The 20,391-nt window shown below is 40.8% G+C and overlaps 1 protein-coding gene across 5 annotated transcripts in view; it reads right to left on the minus strand.

The window, feature by feature from the left end:
• Positions 1–3,537: 3,537 nt before the first annotated feature.
• Positions 3,538–20,391, minus strand: part of NOSTRIN (nitric oxide synthase trafficking) — a 60,327-nt gene continuing 43,473 nt past the window's right edge. For all 5 annotated transcript variants that reach the window (XM_060621496.3, XM_060621495.3, XM_060621494.3 and 2 more), the window contains 8 exons: positions 19,132–19,230; positions 18,911–19,036; positions 15,174–15,282; positions 14,223–14,311; positions 10,770–10,895; positions 9,747–9,846; positions 8,568–8,657; positions 3,538–5,705 (listed from right to left, as the gene is read on the minus strand). In XM_060621496.3, the coding sequence (XP_060477479.2) occupies positions 5,569–5,705; positions 8,568–8,657; positions 9,747–9,846; positions 10,770–10,895; positions 14,223–14,311; positions 15,174–15,282; positions 18,911–19,036; positions 19,132–19,230 (876 nt within the window). In that variant the 3' untranslated portion in view covers positions 3,538–5,568. The remainder of the gene's footprint in view (positions 5,706–8,567; positions 8,658–9,746; positions 9,847–10,769; positions 10,896–14,222; positions 14,312–15,173; positions 15,283–18,910; positions 19,037–19,131; positions 19,231–20,391) is intronic.

Raw genomic sequence — 20,391 nt, forward strand, 5'->3', positions numbered from 1 at the left:
AAAAATCTGAGAATTAAGATGTGGTCCCGTCTGTGGTACCTGATCTTAAGCGAGTCATTTAATCTTTTTGAGTTTCAGCTATACTGTACTATGGTAGTTTCCCAAACTTGCCATTTTCTTTTCTGTTGATCAGGTCAAGGAAGTTTGCTTGTATTCTCAGTTAACTAAAAGTAATTATCATGGGGGCACCTGGGTGGCTCAGTCAGTTAAGCATCTGACATGGTTCAGGTCATGATCTCATGGTTCGTGGGTCCTAGCCCCACATTGGGATCTGTGCTGACAGCTCAGAGTCTGAAGCCTGCGTTGTGTGCTATGTCTCCCTCTCTGTCTGCCCCTCCCTCTCTCATGCTCAGTCTCTCAAAAATAAACATTAAAAATTAAATTAAATTAAAATAATTATGAATGTTAATGTTATGTTTTTTCTGCATCTATATAGATTTTCATCTTTAATCTGTCAACATAGTGATTTATATCAATAGATTTTTTTTTTTTTTAAATATTGAATCAACCCTGCCTTCCTGGAATAAATCCAATTATCCATGATGTGCAATCTTTTTTTTTCAATAGTGTTGGATTCAGTTTTTAAATATTCTGTTTAAATTTTTATATCTATAGCCATAAATGAGATTGGCTTATAATTTTCCTTTGTATATTAACTTTGGTTTTGGTATCAAGGTTATCCTACACCCTCAAACCTTGAAAATAGTTCAGGTGTGTTCCTTTTTTTTCTACTTCCTGAAAAAGTCTGAATGAGATTATCTGTTTTTGAACTCACCTATGGAACTATCTGGCCTGTGTTTTCTTTGTAGGAAGATATATTTTGCAAATACTCATTAAATGTCTTTAATAGTAATTACATTATCCAGTTATATTTTGTTTCTTGAGTGAGTTTTGATAATGCATATTTTTTGAGAATTTTGTCTTTTGGGCTTGCTTTTCTACAAATTTATTGGTGTAAAGTTGTTGATAGTATGTGATTTTAGCTTTTAGGTATCTGCTGTAGTATGTCCACTTTTACCTTATAAAATAATATTTTTTATGCTTTTTTCTCTTAATTCTGCCAAAGGTTTGCTCAATTTATTAATCCTTTCAAATCCTTTGCTTTATTTGGGTTGATTCTGCTGTTGTTTTTATAAATCCATACTTAGGATACTCAGTTCATTAATTTTAGCCTTTCTACTTTTCCCTATAGAATTTTTTAAGCTGCTTTCCCAGACTTACAGATTTTAATATGTAGTAGCTTTCCTATTTTTTATTTCTAATATTTTAAAATTTCTATTAAGATTTCTTCTTTGACCATGGCTTATTTAGAAGGTTGTGTGTGTGTGTGTGTGTGTGTGTGTGTACATATATGTGCTTAGGTGCGTGCAGGTGCACATATGTATGTGTTCTCCAAATGCATGTGGTTTTTAAATTATCCTTTTCTTAGGAATGTTTAACTTATATTGTGGTCAGACCATTCTAGAGACTTGTTCTGTGGCCTAGTGCATGATCAATTGTACTGTATTTATTGTACTGTACTTACCCTTCTTCTTGTGATGTGAGATGATAAAATGCCTACCTGATGAGATAGTGAGATAGATGACATAGGCATTGGTGGCATAGTGTTGTTAAGCTACTATTGACTTTTGATCATAAGTCAGAAGGAGGATTATCTACTCTTAGACCCTGGGTGGTGGGGTGGGGAGTAAAGGGGAATGGATTGTGAGGGGAGAGCTGTTTGCTTCTCATTCTCTAGTATCAAGATAGGGACCATACCAGGCTTTCTTCTGCTAACAAGAATATCAAGTAAGTGGCTGAGAAAGAAGAGGAGTCTCTTGTGAGGGGGTGTAATGTAGTCCAAAGTGTTCCTTCTTCCCTGGGCCAAGAGTGAGCATGTGACAGAGGAGGAAAGGAGCAGCCCTCACAATGGAGAAAGCCTTGTTGGGCACAGTCCCCAGCAACACTCATCTTTAAAAACTTATTGGACCAAAAGGAAGGGATATTTCTTTTTTTAGAGCGGCCTTCCTGGGTACGTGGTATTCTCCACTTTCTCCTTCAACAGTGCTCCTTCCGCGGTGCGTCTGTTTAGACGCTATTCTCAGGATTCATTCAAGTGAGTCAGTGGTTCTCAAGCTTCAATTTGCACTAGAAACACCTAACACACAGACGTCAGTGTTTCTGGCCTCGGGTAAAGTATGGGCTGACATTTTGCATTTCTAACTTAGTCCAAGGTTATATCGGTGCTGCCGGTCCCAGCACCGCACTCGGAGAATCGCTGCAGCAAGCACTGAGCCATTTGCCCCAGTGTCAGAAAAACCCGTTACAAGCCAGCTGAGACTGAGCTCAGTAACACATTTGCCACCTCATATACGTGGCTAGGCAGGTCCCAGTCCTTTCCAGGCACTCCCTTGGTGTGACTCCCTATGTGGTCCCCAGATCTCTATCATTAGTCCTGAGCTGTGGAATCAAGGTCTTTCTCTGGCCAGTTCGGTTTGCTTCCACGCCCAGGTCGGCTTCTCCTTATCCTGAAAGAGTATTTCACTCGAACTCTGTGCAAGTCTCTTTATTCCAAACTCTGGCCGGTTGGCGGAAGCTGCTTTCCTCCCATTGCCGTGACCTCCCCCCCCCCCCCCCACACCCCAGGGGGTGGCCACTGGAATGTCCCGCTTAGGCACATTTCCCCAGCTGCAGGCACCCACAGGTCCACCTAGTTTCCCTAAACCGAGCTCCCGGCTAAAGCGCAACCTGGATTCTCTGGCTTGGTAGTTTATCGTCCATGGTGCTTGTGATTGGGAGTGGGAGGCCTGGCATCCTTGGCTCAGCAGGGCTCTGCACTCTGGATCACAGCTTCCCAGAATCTCTGACACTATCCTTGTAGCTCTATCCGAGTAGCTGCACTCCCTCGCAAAAGATTTCCTGCTCTTCTCTGCTGTGTCCCCAACCCTGGTCCGAGTCCAGTCCCACCGGTTTGTAGGCCCCCTGCCCCCACCTCCAAGCATATCTGCCCTGGGATTATACACGCTTCCTGTGTAACACTGCAAAGAACAATAGGACATGTTATTTGATCCTAATGCACTTTTCTTGCTCTAGGTCGGGGTAATTACAACCCCAAGGCCATTAAGACTTTGAGGGAGGAGGGTTTTTTGGGGGGAGGGGAGAACAAAGTTACCCTCTGCTCAAATTACTGAGCAGTTAAAGCCTTATAATACTGTGCAATAAAATTTACTTTACCCTAACCTGGATATTACTTTTTTTAGATCGGAAGGCACTTTAAGTGATAAAATTGCTTTTTGTCATTATAAATATTAATTATTATGGGTAATTGAAAATGCAAAAAAAATGAAATTCATAGATCTTTCTGGTTGATAGCATGATAGATGTATCAGTTTGCATTCTACTAGAAAGAAGATAAAGTAGAAAAATGCCTTGTGATGTTTTCAGTGGCTCAGACCTCTACTGCCTATATTTCAGGTTGTTAATGTTGCTAAAAACTTCCTGAGATATGGAACTGAATAGTGTAGTGTAATTATGAAAGCCCAATAAAGAGTTTAAAAGTATGAATATTAAAAATTATTTTATTCTGTATGGAAGGCTTTTGTACATCATTAATCTTCACAATATACATTTAATTTTTATCTAAATATAAGGGCTACCATTCCTACCTGTCCAATCGGAAAATTCTTGCCCTACTGAAAGGATATTCAACAAGTCTGTCCTACCCGACTGTATTTGTATATATAGTTTCCCTATAGTATTTCTTTGAGGTTTAAATATTATATAACACAGATGCAAAAAGAATTTTCAGCAACATTACAAAACAGGAAAATCATTTATGTTTTCACAAAGTAAAACTGACTTATGAAGAAAGAGGGGCATCCTTCTTTGAAAATTGCTTCCAGTGAGTTTCAGGGCCCAACCATCATTATCATCACTTTCTCTACACAAATGATCCATTGTAGGCTGCAGTCAATTGCTACACAATTTTTTATACATCAAGGCTTAATGGAAAGAAGTAAGATGAAGAGGAAATATAAATTCAAATTTTCTGTTCATGGTCTAATGGCCTATTATTCAGCCAACTTTCTACATGTAGAAAGCCTTCATTAGTACACCATTAAGGGTGACATTAAAACTTCTGATCTGCTCTTCTAGGCTGTAAGTTATGTCTCACATAACAAATTTTACTTGAGCTCCTTCAGGTCTGGTATCTCTATCTATAAATATCTCTATGTGTTCATTATATCCTGCTATAGGAGTGCAGTGGTACAGAGTATAAAAAACATAGGTGCCTTGGTTTGAAAGTTCCTTTTTGAAAGTGCAAAATTTAATTAAAAATAAAGATGTAGGTGGTAGGACAGTAATGGAATGGATTTTAATTACTCTAATGTCAGACTATTAGGCACAATAGTAAACATGCCCAGATGTCTCTATCAACACCAGGACCTTCCACTCAATAGAGTGTGATCTCCAGGCTGACTTAGGTCATTTTCTGAAAGATGCTGCTGAACCACTTCTCTCCATTTTAAAATGTTCCCCTTGGGAAGAATTTGAGGCCTACCCTGTCTCATCCCCAACCTCTACCCATTAGAGGGCATTTGAGGAAGGAGCATAAAACTGCTTCTCTCTAAATATTCCATTTTAACCGTAAATGTTGATTTCCAGAACTTTCCATCCAGAGAGACTCATTAGCGTTTAAGGTTCCTTTCACTAGGAAGCTGCTGAGGATATTCTCTTCACACTGACTAATTGGGAAGTGCGAGTTTCGTACCTCTAAATTGGTATATGAAGTTTCCAAATGGACAAGGAGGCAAGAGTTTTCAGGCACTGTCTCCTTCCTAACCCTTTCCTATCCACCTTGCTCTCGCTTTCAGATTCCAAACCATCTCTGGCTCACCCCTGATCTCACTTCTAATAGAAGTTCCGGTTGTGCATAGAAGGTGTACAAGAAGCCACTACATCAGAAGGTTGGCTCAGGATGGGGCTCCGTTCTACACTGAGCTTCACCTAGTATCCAGACCTCTTGTCTAGCATCCCCTCTCCTGATCATAGGGACTCTTGGCCTCAGCTCCTGATTCTTTATTCTACCCTCTTCTAACCTGGGCCTATCTCCCAGGGGTCTTATCTGCCAGGGCTCTGCTGAACTCTTCTTCTCAGACTTAATCTGTTCTTCCTTGTCTCCCAGACATTGCCTGACCCCTCACGGGCCTGCTCTGGCCTGTTGGCACACGATCCAGATGAAAAAGACATCTAAGTCCTAATCTCTGCGGCACTACCAGAAAACTATGTGACTTCAGACAAGTGGCTGAATGATCTGAGCTCTGACTCTCTGTGTGTGACATCAGGGGCTGTGTTGGGGCATCTCTAGGGTCTCCTAGGATTCAAAAACTCTAGGAACTGCAGGGTCTCTTTCTTTTCTCCCTTTGCTCTTCATCTTCTAACTCTGTTTCAGGCAAATAAGCAGGAGTGCAAAGTGCCATGACACACAGGGAGGACACCGTTACCTATTTGTAAAGATTACAGCATTTATCTTTATTTGCACTGCATTGTGAAGTTTACGGACTAAGGCGGCGTGTTCGGAATCTTGTCTTACGTCTCCGTAGCCGGGTTCCCAGCATTTGAAGGGAGCTCCTCCACGTAAGCGGCAGGAAAATGACCCCTTTTTCCGTTCAAAGAACCAAACCACCATCCTTCTTCTTCTTTCTTGTATATAGTCACAATGTCACCTGTAAAAAGCACATTTAGTTAGACAAACAGGTCTCTGCCATTTAAGCACAAGCCTGAATCCAGTTGGTAAAACAATTTTAAGGAGATTGTGCCTTCAAGGAGTTACTTGTTAGCATCAGTCTCTGCACATGATTTAGGTAAAGCCAAACTTATTGAACACCTCTGTGTGAAGCAGGCATAATGCAGAGAATATTAAAAAGCATAAGATAACGAGCAATCAAAGTTGTGCCATAAAATAGTTTCATTAAAAATGAATGGCATTAAAAAAATCTGGGTGGCTCAGTCGCTTAAGCGTCTGACTTCAGCTCAGGTCATGACCTCACAGTTCCTGGGTTCAAGCCCTGCATTAGGCTCTGTGCTGATAGCCTGGAGCCTAGAGCCTGCTTTGGATTCTGTGTCTCCCTCTCTCTTTGCCTCTCCCCTGCTTGCACTCTGTCTCTCACTCTCTTCTCTCTCTCTCTCTCAAAAATAAACAAACATCAAAAATTAAAAAAAAAAACCAGAATCATGTTGGATCATATATCCTTCTCATGCTGGATGGCTCACGTCAGATACAGCTTGTCATCAAACTCTTTTTTTGGTGTCTGTGTGTTAAGGATTTCTCATGTTGGTGGCCAAGACAGTCTGCTATGGTGACTATTATGTCTCAGCTATCAGACTTTTCTTTAGATCAAGACGGCTTCCCTCCATTACATGTGCCAATTTCACAGTCCAAAGTTCCATCTCATAGCTTTGCACAGAAACTTAACTCCCCATTCAGCAATTTTGGTAAGTTTAATAAAATGTCAATTTGAAGACAATACTTTTTAAAGCAATGATTCAAATAGAATTCCTAAGAAACACATGGCCCTTCTCTAATTCCCTCTCTTTTAACAAATACTATTCTGATATTAATAACCCTAAAAGCTTAACCATAGATGCCCCCAAATACTCTGGCTAAATCCTTCCCTTGTGAGAAAGAGTCCTTCCTCTCTGGCTGCTTTCTGCACATTAGAGTAGAAACATCCACTTCCTTCGTGATGCAAGAGAGCTCCTTGACCTTGAGCATCATTCTGAGGTCATTTTTTAGTCTTTCTTCCATTCATTTTCTTCCCCAGTGATTTTCTTTCTTAGGCAAAGGAGACTGTCCACATACACCCCTACTATCTCACCTCACTCATAAATCACTTTTTATTCTTAAATATCATTCTCAGCCTACATTCTACCTCCAATGAATTCTCTCAAGTCAGCAGACTGACACAGTCCACTACCAGCAATTCAAACAAATAATTTAAAATCTTGTTGCCAGCTTTCTGAAGCCTCCAATGGCTCCTTTTATTTAAAGAACTCATTTATAGGGGTGCCTGGGTGACTCTTAGGTCATGATCTCACAGTCATGAGTTCAAGCCCTACATCGGGCTCTGTGCTGACAGCTCAGAGCCTGGAACCTGCTTGGGATTCTGTGTCTCCCTTTCTCTCTGCCTGCCCCCTCGTTCACACTCTGTCTCTCTCTCTCTCTCTCTCTCTCTCTCTCTCAAAAATAAATAAACATTAAAAAATGTTTTAATAAATAAAGAACCCACTTACGAGATAAAGTATAAGTAGACTTTGCTGCCAACAGAGAACTGAAGACAAAGAAGATAATAAGTTTATTGTGTAACTATGTACCTCAAACTCAGGCCCTGGGGTCTAGGTGGCATCTGGGAAATGTGTTTTTTATTCACATGGAAAGTGGGAATACAGCATTTCATTTACCTACTGCTGTAGGTAACCTTATGATGATGTGATGAAGAACAAAGTGACTTCTCTAACACTTCCAACTTTAGGTAAAGGCAACATTGATTTAAGATGAACAGAGGAGAGGGTCTACTATATTACCCTTTTTCTTATCTTTATTTCTTTCTGAACTAGAAGGAGAAGTAGTCACTGAAGACATCTGACCAGCAAACTGAAAAGGAAGCACCCGTTAACCAAGAGCAAAGACATGGTGTCCCTGTTATATGGCTGCAAAATCCATCACGACTTCCTGTTGGCTCTGGACGCCATGTCCTGCTTGCAGGTAAACAGCTCTCTCCTACAACACAACCCTTTCTCACTAACCATTGCATCTCCAGATCTCAGCTTTAACATCCAAATATGGTTGTTAATCGGACACACAAGGAAAGTTGAGGCTAGTGGCTGTTTCTTATTTAATGCTGAGGTCTAGGTAACCTATGACAGCATACCTTTCCATGTTCATCAAAAGTCTGTGACACAGAGAAAGAGGTTGTTTCCTTAGATTGGCCATAAAACTCTGTTCTAAGGGATAAGTGGGAGAAACATTAAGCTGGAAGTCCTCTGACCTGGCTTCTAGAATTCGAGCTTACCCTAAGCCATGAAAGGAAGTCATTTCACATTCTTGTGTGTTTAGTTTTCTGAAAAGGAAAAAGGTGAGGCTACCCTTCTAGTAACTTTCCATTACTGACATTCTCGCCCAGGTTAGCCCTGTGATAAAAAGCATGACTCTGGGTTTCTGAGATCAAAGCATGTTCTACCACTTCCTGTAACTTTAGCCAAAGTACTTAACGTTTCTATGCCTTAGTCTCCTCAACAATAAAATGGGAATAAATAATAATACCTACCTCACAGGGCTTTTATGAACATTAAATGGGACAACGTGCTTGTAGCAATATCTAGCACTCAGTAAACACGGAATAAATGTTAGCTATTTTTATTATCTGACTCTTATTTTTGATGTGCTTTATCTTTATTTTCTAAGAAGGGTCATTATAAACCTGAAATGATTTGATGTTGTAGTAACTTTTAAGGCTGTTGTAACAAAGACAGGAGTTTTAGTCAAATCAAATGGGAAGGCAGTCAAACTATTTGAAAATGATTCTTACCTTTTTCCAAATTTAATTCATCATCTTGTCTGGCTTGGAAAGAATATAAAGCCTTGCAAAGACCACTGCCGAGCTGGGCCACACCAGACGCTGAAAGTTGGATCCAGTAATAATTAGTAACGCTGTGTCAGTAGGCAAGATGAATATGATGGGAAGCTCTTCAGTTATTGAATAGTGTGGTGCTGAGCTTAAATATACTGACATCTTCTCAAAGGGAAAGTTTATAATTTCACATAATCTTCGTTCCTGGGTATAGTAACCTAATTTATGATATACCTACTGTGTATATGGACTATGTATATTATATAATCAAAAACTATATCATAGTACGGAAAATAATGAGTCTGGAGAAAAAACAATGAAGATGACAGTTTAAAGTTGTTTCCCACATGAACTTGTCAACACCAGTTAGCTAGTATGTGTGGTAGTTGAAGCATATTTTGGAAAACATACACCAGTTTTGCCATTCAGGCATACATCAGCTAGTGCACGTGTTTGTTACCACCCTCCCTAGGTACTGATGGAACTATTTCTTAATGCGATCGCGAGTCTTTAATACACCAAGTGGACCATAACGTCCTGGGTTTTACTGAAACTCTTTTCACCAACTTCTCATCAAGAAACTTGAGAATCAAGGTTATGGTAACTATAGTTAAACAAGGGACAATGGTAGGGTGTGTGTGTGTGCGTGTGTGTGTGTGAGCTTGTATCTGTGTGTTGAAAGGTGAAATGTGGTGGGTGTGAGCTGGCAAATGGCTAATATAAGGCAGCTGAATAAAGGGAGTAAGTAGGGTTGGGATCACCGTGTTTCTCACAGGAAGGACAGGATTTCCATGGAAGTTTGGAGGAGGCAGTGGAGACAGAACTCCTCACAAGGGTTTGAGGTTGAATGTAAGGACAGCAGATGCAGACTGTCTGAATAACACGGATGCCAGTCATCGAAGGTACCTTCTCACATCATACATTTTTTCCTCAACCCTCCACTTTTTGACTCCTTCCCAAATTTTGGATAACATCTGCACAGAAAGCTACAGATACCAACAAATGAATCAGTCCTAACTGAAATGCAAATTTCTTTGAGCTGATATATGCCCAAAGGATTCTGAAAATAAAATGTAAATGTAACAACGTGCTTTACCGATAGAACCCTCCCCCAGATTATTGTGGGCCTGGGATTACCTGCAGATGAAGCACTCGGGATTCTCTGCCCACCACAAGATGCCCTGCTCACCTTCATCAGAAAAGGCCGAGATATTTTCACATAACTATGTGTCTGTTGCTGTTTAAATTGTTAAAAAAAAAAAAGTCATTTTTAACAACACTGTCATCAAAAGTATTTATGAGAAGTAACTCTTCCACAGCTGTTTTCCTAAGGAATTTGTTTTTTTAATTTCGGGGGGGAGAGTATAAATGAATTATTCAATAGTTTTAAAAACTCTACCATAAAGCTTTCTTATTTCTAAAGCCTTAATATTTTCAGAATTAGACAATTACCGCATTTTACACCCTGTGTTTGCAATTCTGACGTGCACCTCGAGGTCAAATAATAACGTTCACAGCATTACTTCTACAAATTCAACTTTAATTGGCTTTAATGCAAGTGAAATTGCCATGACTCAATCTGCCATGATTGTGACCATTTTAGAGCTGAGTTTCATGGAAAGAGAAAAGTCCTCTTACCACAAGGTGGTTACAGCTCCCCTTTCTGATTGGAAATGGAAAACAGCTGCAAGGTAGAGTGACCCACATATATGCACATGCTCATTATCAATCCTTATAGTGTATCACCAGGAAAATACACCAGTGTGAATTTTTTAAATTATGCTCACACTTTATCCACGTCATGTATTATGTGAAATGGATGAGACTAGAGTATATCACAAAATCTTACAATTTAGGCACATAGACATTTTATTCTAGAGGCATGTTCAAAGGATAAAGTTATGTGGAAGATGAAGAAGGAATCCAAAGAATTATTAGCTCCTCATATTTAGTCCACAAAGAATGTATTTATTTGTGATTAACTCTTGTTACTTCACCCAGAAGGAGTAAGAAATAAATTTATCTTAAAATTCCACAACTGGGATTTGGGACATGTGGCACATATAATTCATAATAGCCTTTTTGCCCCGGTACTATTTGAAGCCACTCCATACAGCAAACCCAGTCAAGAAATTACAACCAAATCTCTTAAATTTTTACCTTTTCTTTCCACCTGAAGATGGAGTTACTGCAGGGATGGTTGGGTTGAGGTCTTTGCTCAAGTTCTGCTAACACTGATGACAGTTTGTAGGAGTTTGCTTGCAAAAGGTCTAGTTTCAACTTGGTCTGTGGATACATCATTTGGCCATGTGAGTAAATTTCTAGAACATGAGGTACGACTGGATGGGTAAAGGGATATGAGGATAACTTCCAAGATGACAAAGAGGTCTAGAAAGGTACACATTCAACTTCATGCAGATATGCACAGAAAATGCTAAAGGGAGCAAAAAGTGGACACTTTCAGTATTTTAAAGGAAAGGCTTAGTTGTGAAGTGCACCGCATTCTGGACTCTTCTATACACAGGGTAAACCAGAAACCTTGATAGATATATTACTCAGTATTTTGTGGCAACAAATAGCTTTACTCTTAGCTATTTTCTGCTGAGCAGTGAGAAAGGGAATAATGAGTGTTGATTGCAGAAGGTAGACTTCCAGAGGCCTTGAAGAAAGGATGTTGAACATTGTGCTCAGCATTGTGAACACAACTGAACTTGTATCGATAGAATCAAACTGAAATAGTGTGAGATGGGTTTTGTTGCTGCTGCTGCTGCTGTTATTATTTTTCTTTTTTTTTTCTTTTTTTTTTAATTTTTTTTTTTTTAACGTTTATTTATTCCTGAGACAGAGAGAGACAGAGCACGAGCAGGCGAGGGTCAGAGAGAGGGAGACACAGAATCTGAAACAGGCTCCAGGCTCTGAGCTGTCAGCCCAGAGCCCGACGCGGGGCTCGAACTCACGGACTGCGAGATCATGACCTGAGCCGAAGTCGGACACTCAACCGACTGAGCCACCCAGGCGCCCCATGCTGTTATTATTTTTCTTAAAGAGATTAGGTCTTATATTACCCAACAAGTTTGCAGTAACACTTCTGGACACTGGAAACAATGGTCTGGAGTATCTGAGTATAAAAATACGTGAAGCTAGGGGTGTCTGGGTGGCTCAATCAGTTTAGCATCCTGACTTTTGATTTCGTCTCAGGTCATGATCTCACAGTTGGTGAGTTCGAGCCCCACATCAGGCTCCCTGCTGACAGTGCAGAGCCTGCTTGGGATTCTCTGTCTCCTTCTCTCTCTGCCCCTCCCTCGCTTTCTCTGTCTCTGTCACACACACAAATAAATAAACATTTAAAAAAATAAGTGAAGCTAAAGATACACTCCTAGTTCTGAATTTGACCTCCTGTTCTCCATTTGACCTTGAACTAGAAACTTCGTAATAACTTCTTTGTTAAGCTATGTTCAGTTAGGGTAAACCAAATAACAGAATCTAAACATTGGAAGGGGCCTGCTTATCCAGTCTCTTCCTGACCATTATTTCTTCCTTTTCCACATATCCAGCAGGGGGATTCCTAACCCTAACATTCTTGCCAACGGACCACAACACCTCCGGTTGGACTGAACTGAACTGAACACCTCTGATCGACTGCATTGTGGGACAGGCTTACCTAAGATAAACCAAAACCCACCACATACCTTCTACCATTAGACCTAGTCTGCATCTGAGAGCATCATAGGACAAATCTCCTTCCTCTCCTATGTGGTGCTCCTTCCAGTGTCTGAAGATAGTATCTATTCTAAATATATTCAGTTTCCACAACACTTTCTCCTAGAACATGTGTTATCAACATTCTTCTTTCAAATATGGCACTTGAAGGACCAAGAGGCAATGAATTAGGAAGAATTTAAATGAAACAGAGTTTCCTCCTGCAAGAAACCTTCCCTGGGTAGACTTCATGTTACCCATCGGATGCAGGGGTGTGTAGCCAAGTTACATGGATATTTGCCATTCACTGCTCAAAGGTTCATATTTACTTCATCATAAGCACCATTAACTCAGGAGCCAGACCCTCTCGGACCTTATACCCTCCACTATGTGGATCAGGCCAGCATGTACCCAGATGATCCCAATACATGTTCTGTGCTGGTAATGATGATGACAAAATTCTATGCAAGAACAACCAAAGAAATAAACTTACAACTTAACACCATCAAAAAATGCTCCATATGACTTTATTTTGGTAAATACTACTTGCATGGAATTAGAAAACCAAACATTTTGCACTATCACAGAAAATGTTCTACAGACTGCTTTATAATTTCATAAAAACTATAGCCATGTGTCACTGCAACTATGTTAGAGCTCTGTTCCCAAGTGAACAGAATTCAGGCCTTTCTTTCCCTAAGAGTGTTAGGTTTGTTTTTCCAACAGCACCTCCTCTAAAGGAAGCCTCTGCTAAACAATCGATTAAACTGTACCTGGCTATATCTATCTCCTTTCACCAAAGAACTACTGAAATTACCTGTTTGGACAGAATTATTAGGTACCTGCTTTCACAAGACAGTTAGTTAGGCTAGGTACAAGGTAAGGACAGCTGGCCCAGCTTCCTATATCCTACAAAACATTGCTAAAGATTTTATCGCTTCCTGAATTCTTCTCATATTAACCCCAGTCAACTTCCTATTTCTGTAATCATAGCAGAAAACCTGTATCTAGCACACATAGTTCATAGCATCTGTTTGCCTTTATTCCTATATAGAATTCACAGCACTTTGCTAACCTCTCTTTCACCTGGGCTCCTCTGAAGCGGCTGCATTGTCCATCACTCTCACAAATGCCTGGGGGCTGCTGAGGTCCAGGCTCTCAGCAAAAAGGCCCAGAGATGCCTCTCTCCCTGCCCTCTCCTGACAGCACGTCCCCTCCCCTCAGAACAACCTCAGCCTCTGAAGTTTTTTCCCTTTTTCTCAGGAGCTTTTGCCACACACCCAGACTACCCCCCTCACTCTGTGCCTCACATCTTTCCGCTCTCCTGTTATTTTCAGAAGACCGTGATGTTCGCTGAGGGATCAGTGGAAAATGGAATCTTCATAGTTACCAGGTTTTCAGCTCTCCTCTGTGCACTGTGCTGACATTTTCTAACCAACACTACATCCTCACAATAACCTTCTGAAGTAGGGACCAATATCCCCATTTTACAGATGAGAAAACTAATGTCGTCCCAAGTCCCTGTAAATGGCAGGGCTGGATCCAGATCCAGACCTTTCTGAATGCAGGCCCTGGTTGTGGGTTTGTGTGTGTGTGTTTAATCACTTTTCCTAACTGGGTTAAAGTACACGTGGTTTCCAGACCTTGATGGAATTATTCTATTTTGGGGAATTCTATTTTAGGCACAATTCTTTTCCAGGAAGGACATTAAAGCAAACATTTCTAAGTAGTTGAATTTTTCCGGATCCCTCAAACTCCTCGTCAAGGAGGTGACTACAGGAGCTCTCTTCCTAGAATGTTGTATGTCATGAGAAAAGAAAGGCAAAGAGAGGTCAAATCGGTCCTGAAAACGAGTATTCTAAAAATAACTCTTTCATCATTAAATCTAGGAAGGTGGAATCTGCAAATATTTACCTCGTCCATTAAGGCTGCTGTGATTCTTTGGCTCTCTGTGTCCAAGAAGGCAGAGTTGCTAGAGTAGGATTTCAGCATTTGTTCCAAACCTAGCAATGAAATGATTCTCTCGGTCACCGCTGTCCATCCTGCCCTGGTGGAACACAGCTGAGAGGGGCCACAGGCAGCGGAGCCTGGGCCCAGAGGTGATACCAGGAGGGCTTCCCAATGGCTGAGGCTCTTTCTGCACATAGTTGTTACTAAATTTTACTGAACCAGTGGCCTGTACCTTCATTTAATGAAATTTGAGAAATGCTGGAGTTAAAAAAAATCTTGATTATTATTTTGCAAGATGAGCTTTTGAATCTCCTTGCAGACCCAGTCCGTGGTCCATTCCCAACACTTCCCACAGTGTTAGGCTCTTCCTCACTATGATATTTAGGTTTCTAAACATTTCACTCCCTTGGATTTCCTGACAGGGATTACATTTCAACGTGTCGCTCTAGTCCACAAAAGATAAGCTCCACATTCCAGAATCACAAGTGTGGGGTTGTTTTTATTATCCGTATCCCTTTAGAGCTGCTTCACATTCTGACATACCCAGCTTCGTCATTTGGAAGGATAGTTTAAAAAGAAACAAACAAGAAAACCAAAAGCTGTGTGCACAGGTTTACCACGTTTTCAACCTAACAAATTGTCCCTCATTCCAGCCATTTCAGAAACACAGCAATATGCTGCATTTCTGGAAATGGTGACATAGCTCTCTCAAATAGACCAAAGTATCATTTCCAGCCTGTTTGTGCTCTCCTTTCTTCTTTCCCATTGTTCTTTATTCAGACAAATTAGGTTTGACATAGGATTCTTTAAATGAGATGGTCCCTGCCCCAGTCTGCAAAAGTGGAATCACCCTAACTCTGAAGGAAACCTCCAAGTAGAACACTTATCAGGCCACTCACAGATACAATTACACACCTGCCCGGTCTCTTGAGGCTTTTTCGATGTCTTTTTGCAGTCTCAACAGTTTTGATTTTATTGAAGACTCTTGTCGCTCTTTATTCATTGCATTGTTAAGATCTTCTTCCTTTAGGGGGAGAAAATGATGCTTAATAATTTAAGGAGAAAAAAGTAAGGGTTGCTCCTCCTGGCTATACTGATACTTTCACTGATAACTGTATTTAATATTAACTGGACAGGAGAAAAAGAGTAAAAAAGTAAATAAAAGCAGGATAACCTTTGGTTTTATACGGATTGTTCTACTTGTTCTAGGCCTGCTTACTATGAAAACTTCTTGCCCACAGCTTGTCAGTACATAGCCGAGCACTTCCTTAATAGAACACATTATTGTTGAAGAAGAGCCTTACTATAGTTATTTCATAGTTTCTTGATAAGTAAATTGGTTTTTTGGATACATGTTGCTCTCTATTTGTCTTGGTTCCAGTTAGAGTTCTTTAAACATCCACTGTAGCATCATGTGTTTACCTTGAACCAGGACTGCCTATGGAGTGGAACAAATATCTGTTGTGTTCTGCTTTCTTGGCCAGCTGCTGGGAACACGTGAGCTCTTCCCAGAATGGGTCTATAATTTAGTCAAGTCTTGAAGCATATCATGAAGAGAGCTAACAATTCAAGGCCACATTCATTCATGAATGGTGCAGATAGGAATGCGTGATTCAGCAAGTGCCAAGGCAAGAAAGTTTCAAGGAGGCTAGAAGACTTCACCAGGATTTTTCAGTCCAGGGAAAAGAAGTCAAAGGGTACCCTGGGTAGGGGAAATGGCTCAAGCCAAAGGATAGAGGGAGGACTGCAAAAAAAACGTATCAGGAACAATCAACAGACCAGCCATTTGCATGAGCAAACATAGTGGAAGGAAAATTTGTCTTCGTAGTTTAAGCCAGATTTTTGGGCTGAAGTAGAGATTTTATCCTATAAAATGTGAGAAAGTAATAACAATACCTGAACTTTCACATACATTATTTCAAGATCTAAATGAGGAAAAAAAAGAGGATGTTAGGGTCAGGTGGCGAGGGGCTGAACATGAGTGTAGCAGAGGGACAGGAACCCGTGGAGAAAGAGGGGACACCAATGACTGAAGATGGCACTAAAGGAGTCAGGACTTCTCCAATATGGAAGGAGAAAAACCAGGATCCTGAAAGCTGGTGGAGAGATCATCACAAAGAAAGGGAGGCATGAGAATTTAGAGCAAAGCAAACAGCCATTATAGAAATAATGAGCTCTAGATAAAAATATTTATATATTGTGAATTACATATTATAAAAGTATGTATCTTTATTACATGTGATTCTCACAACAACTCTATGAGGTTGGCTTTATTTCCCCCATTTTACCTGTGACACTCAGAGACATAAATGAAGGCCCAAAGGAAACAGCTTGAAACCCCGCTCTTCTGAGTCCCAGTTCTCTTCCCCATCTGCTCCTACACATGCCTACCCATGGTGGTCGTCACACCCCACATGAGCCCCAATGGAACTGCATGGCTGCCTGCCTCCAACCCTCAGGACTTCCTTGCTGGAGAAATGCACATCACACTCTGGCTCCCATGCCAGGCTGAGACTTCATTTGGGTTGTTTAGGGACACCTATTGTTTACAAATGTATTTCCAGAGATGGATCACTACTGGATCAACTTGAGGCTAGAATATACTGCTGTCCGTTAACTTTCTTAAATTTGTCCTTCTCTTCCAAAGATTTTGGAAAGAAGATCAATACTGAAGGTGGCCTATGAAACTTCAGATACAATCTTCTGAGCATGGCCTTATGGTAACCTTGCAAATATTTTCACACTGGTCACCAGCCCCTCAATATCTGTACTCTTATTGGTCTGTCTTACCCTAGTCCATGTACATTTCTTGGCACTAGATATAAACCAGTCTATATTTACTGCTAATGTCTAGTAAGTCAGAATTTGGGGGTGTTTTGCTTTGAGGATATTAAGAAAATCCCGTTTACACATTTGGAGATACAATCCGTTCATTTAGACAACAGATATGTAGTCATCAGCTTTGGTACACAGAAGTTCCATAGAAACCCAAAATTTCCATGGGCGTGGCAATTAAAGATAAACTGTCATGGCTGCCTCCTTACATTTCACTGGAAGCCTAATCAAATATTCAAGGAGAATGACCCTTATTTTATTGACAAGTTATTCAATAGGGGCACTTTTTTAAAGAGAATAACAAAAATACTTTATTGTACATTTCCCATCTAAGAGGTCACCTATTTAAAAGGATAAAGAAAAAAAAAAAGAAGAGCACTTCCCCCATCAAATCTTCCTTTCCACTCCCATTGCTACCTTTGTTACTGCTCTGAGCAGACATTGCTGTTGCTAATTCACTTCACCGTTGCCAGAATAGGAAAAAAAAAAGATTTGATTAAAAAATAGGTGGCCACTTATGCCTATTTGGAGGATGGGGAGGGAAAAAGCTGGTCAGGCATCATCTTTGTGCCTCATCTGATGGGCTTTTCCCCTCCCTCATCTTTTATTCCCTGCACAGGACTCCTAGGATGTTGACTTCAGCTACACTTTTAATTCTAGAGCAGGACATGACCAGTAGGCTAGTTCCCTATACAGGGAGAAATGAACCTTCCCAGTCTGGACCTTGAAAGTCTGAATGAAATATAGCAGAAGGCGCAGGGAGGAGCTATGGGGAATTCTTCCTGCAGATTTTGGTAACTAATGATCAGCTTCTAGAACACTGTAATTAAGGGTAACAAGAGGGGAGCAGAAGACAAAATCTTTGAGGCATGATCCAAGAGGACAAAGAATTTACCCCAAGATAACAAAGAGGTTAGATGATTGATCAGTTTTTAGCAAGTTTCATATAATAGTAGAATCATCCAAATGCTCTCAAAATAAGTTTTTGTAATATGGTTCAAGATTTTCAAAGGCAAAGACCATGAAGAATGTTGATAATGATTCCCACATTTGAGGAGTCATGCCTTTGTATAATCTCCTCCACTTAAATGTGGGCCATACTTATTGACTTGCTTCTAACAAATAGAATACTAAGAGATGTCACTTCTGAGATTAGTTTATGAAGACTATAATTCCATCTTGGACACTCTAGCTCGGTCTCTTTTGGATCACCAGTTCTGGGGGAAGCAGACATATTGTGACATGTTGTGAACCTCCCATAGGTGGAAAGACCTACATGGCAAGAAGCTGGTATCTCCAGCTACCAGTCGGGAGGGGCCGGAGGCTTGCCATCAGCCACATGAGCTCAGAAGCAGGTCGTCTCTCAGGAGAGCTTTGACATATCAGCACTCCTGGCTGACATCTTGAGGGTGAAGCCATACCTAGATTCCTGACCCATAGAAACTGTGAGATAATAAATGCTTGTTTTAACCAGTTATTCTTGGGGGTAATTGTTATGCAACAATAGACATCCAATATGATATACAGTGATTATTTATAGATCATGAAACGTGTCTGCCTGGCATTACTCTTCTATAGAAGACTGAGTATAAAGATTCAGTCTGGAATCCCGTTTAACTTTCCTCCCTTCCAAAGAACACCAAAGACATATTTCTGTTGTCCAGTTTGTAAACCACATACTGTTTTTTATTTATACAGACTATGAAAAAACCAATACTTTCAATTACAATTGCTCTCAATTTTTTTTTCCAAAGTAAATCCCTCAATATATGACTAAGGTGCCCCATTAATGGAACTTCCTTCCATTCCATACTTACAAAGTAATCGGTTAATAGGAACTCAGATTTATTTTCTGTGGATGAGACTGCAGTTTCTTCCATGAGAGCCTGGATGTCTTTTTCAACATCTATCTTGTTGATGGCACAGTGAATCTGAGTGTGACACTGAAAACCCAAGAAAGCAGAGCAAGTTTACTGAAGGATGTTTCCTGCAGCTTCTTACCATGCATATCAGAAATAGAGAAATCTTTACTACTCACTGTAGTCAGGGTTTGGCCAAAAACAGAAATATGTTGGGTGTACTGGTTTAAGTTATTGTATAAAAGTTTAATTCTTTCCTTCTCCAGCTCCAGGATGCTCTGAAAAGGATGGAAAATGGTGTAAGACTGGCCCGTTGTTGTGCAAAACTAATGTTACCTACCAAGCACTGACACATCCGAAGAAAGTCTGAATGAACTGTTATGTGAGTGCCTCTTGTTTATGCCACATCCAAGCTGCAGTGGGGGGGGGAGATTGGTGTATTTCCTGTTTAGCCTTATGTAGGATTGGTTTAACTCACATATGTTCCCCAGGCTGTTTTGGCCCAAAAGGTATATAGGGTGATGTTGTGGATTACCTGACATTCACCAAAAAAAGGGGAGAAAAGGAATAATTTGAAAAGCATCTGTGAGTTCTAGAGAAGGAGAGCGAAGCCCAGTAAAACCCGTATCAATACCTTGGAAGTGCATTTAGACACTAAATATTTTTAGAACTGTTTATAGTACATACAAGGCATTCTGCTAGCCTCTGCAGGGGCAGGTGAATTTAAGGAAACTATTGAAAAGAGAAGAACCCCAAAGTCTGATCAACTCATAATCCTGGCCTAAAATTAGGCCTGGGGGGTCGAAGACCACTGTGTGAAGGTGGGAACATAGCCTTTCCACTTTGTGTGGAATGATAAAAATTCTACTCCTAGAGTCTCGTAACTTTTACCTAGGAAGGGTAAACAAAGGGATGTCACATTTCCCTTGTTGGTCTTAAGATTCTAGAAAAAGTTAGTTATTAGGCTTTTGCCACTCACTGCTAGCTGGGCTGCTGATTGTTTTGAGGGAGTGCAGGGAAATTCAGCTGCTAGGCATTGTGTGAGAAGGCTGGGCCAGATGGGATTCCTAGGCCATGTGGGGGAGGGGGGAGGCTGCTGGGTATGTGCACAGAGGACTTTGGGCTTTGATGGAGGTGGCAGGTGCCCAAGACCACATGCTCATCATCCCATTTTTGTAAGGACAAAGCCTGGGTGTCCCTGCTTTGTTCAGAGGTCAGGTTGGTTGCTCTCACGCCCACCATCCCACCCAACTCCATGCCACACAATAAAGAGGACTCAGCAATAGTCTTTCATGAAGAAGGCTTTGGTCAAATTGGTGGGTAGCATTTCCATAGGAAGTAAGAAGGTCAAGTCCTTCTCAAGGCCTTTGGCAGGGTGGGGATAGTGCAGGGGGGTGGTCACAAAGATCATTGGGTTCTCCCATCTGCCTCTCTAGGCA

Source organism: Panthera onca, chromosome C1 (assembly GCF_046562875.1).
Source record: "Panthera onca isolate mPanOnc1 chromosome C1, mPanOnc1 haplotype 2, whole genome shotgun sequence".
In the NCBI taxonomy this organism is placed as follows: Eukaryota; Metazoa; Chordata; class Mammalia; order Carnivora; family Felidae; genus Panthera; species Panthera onca.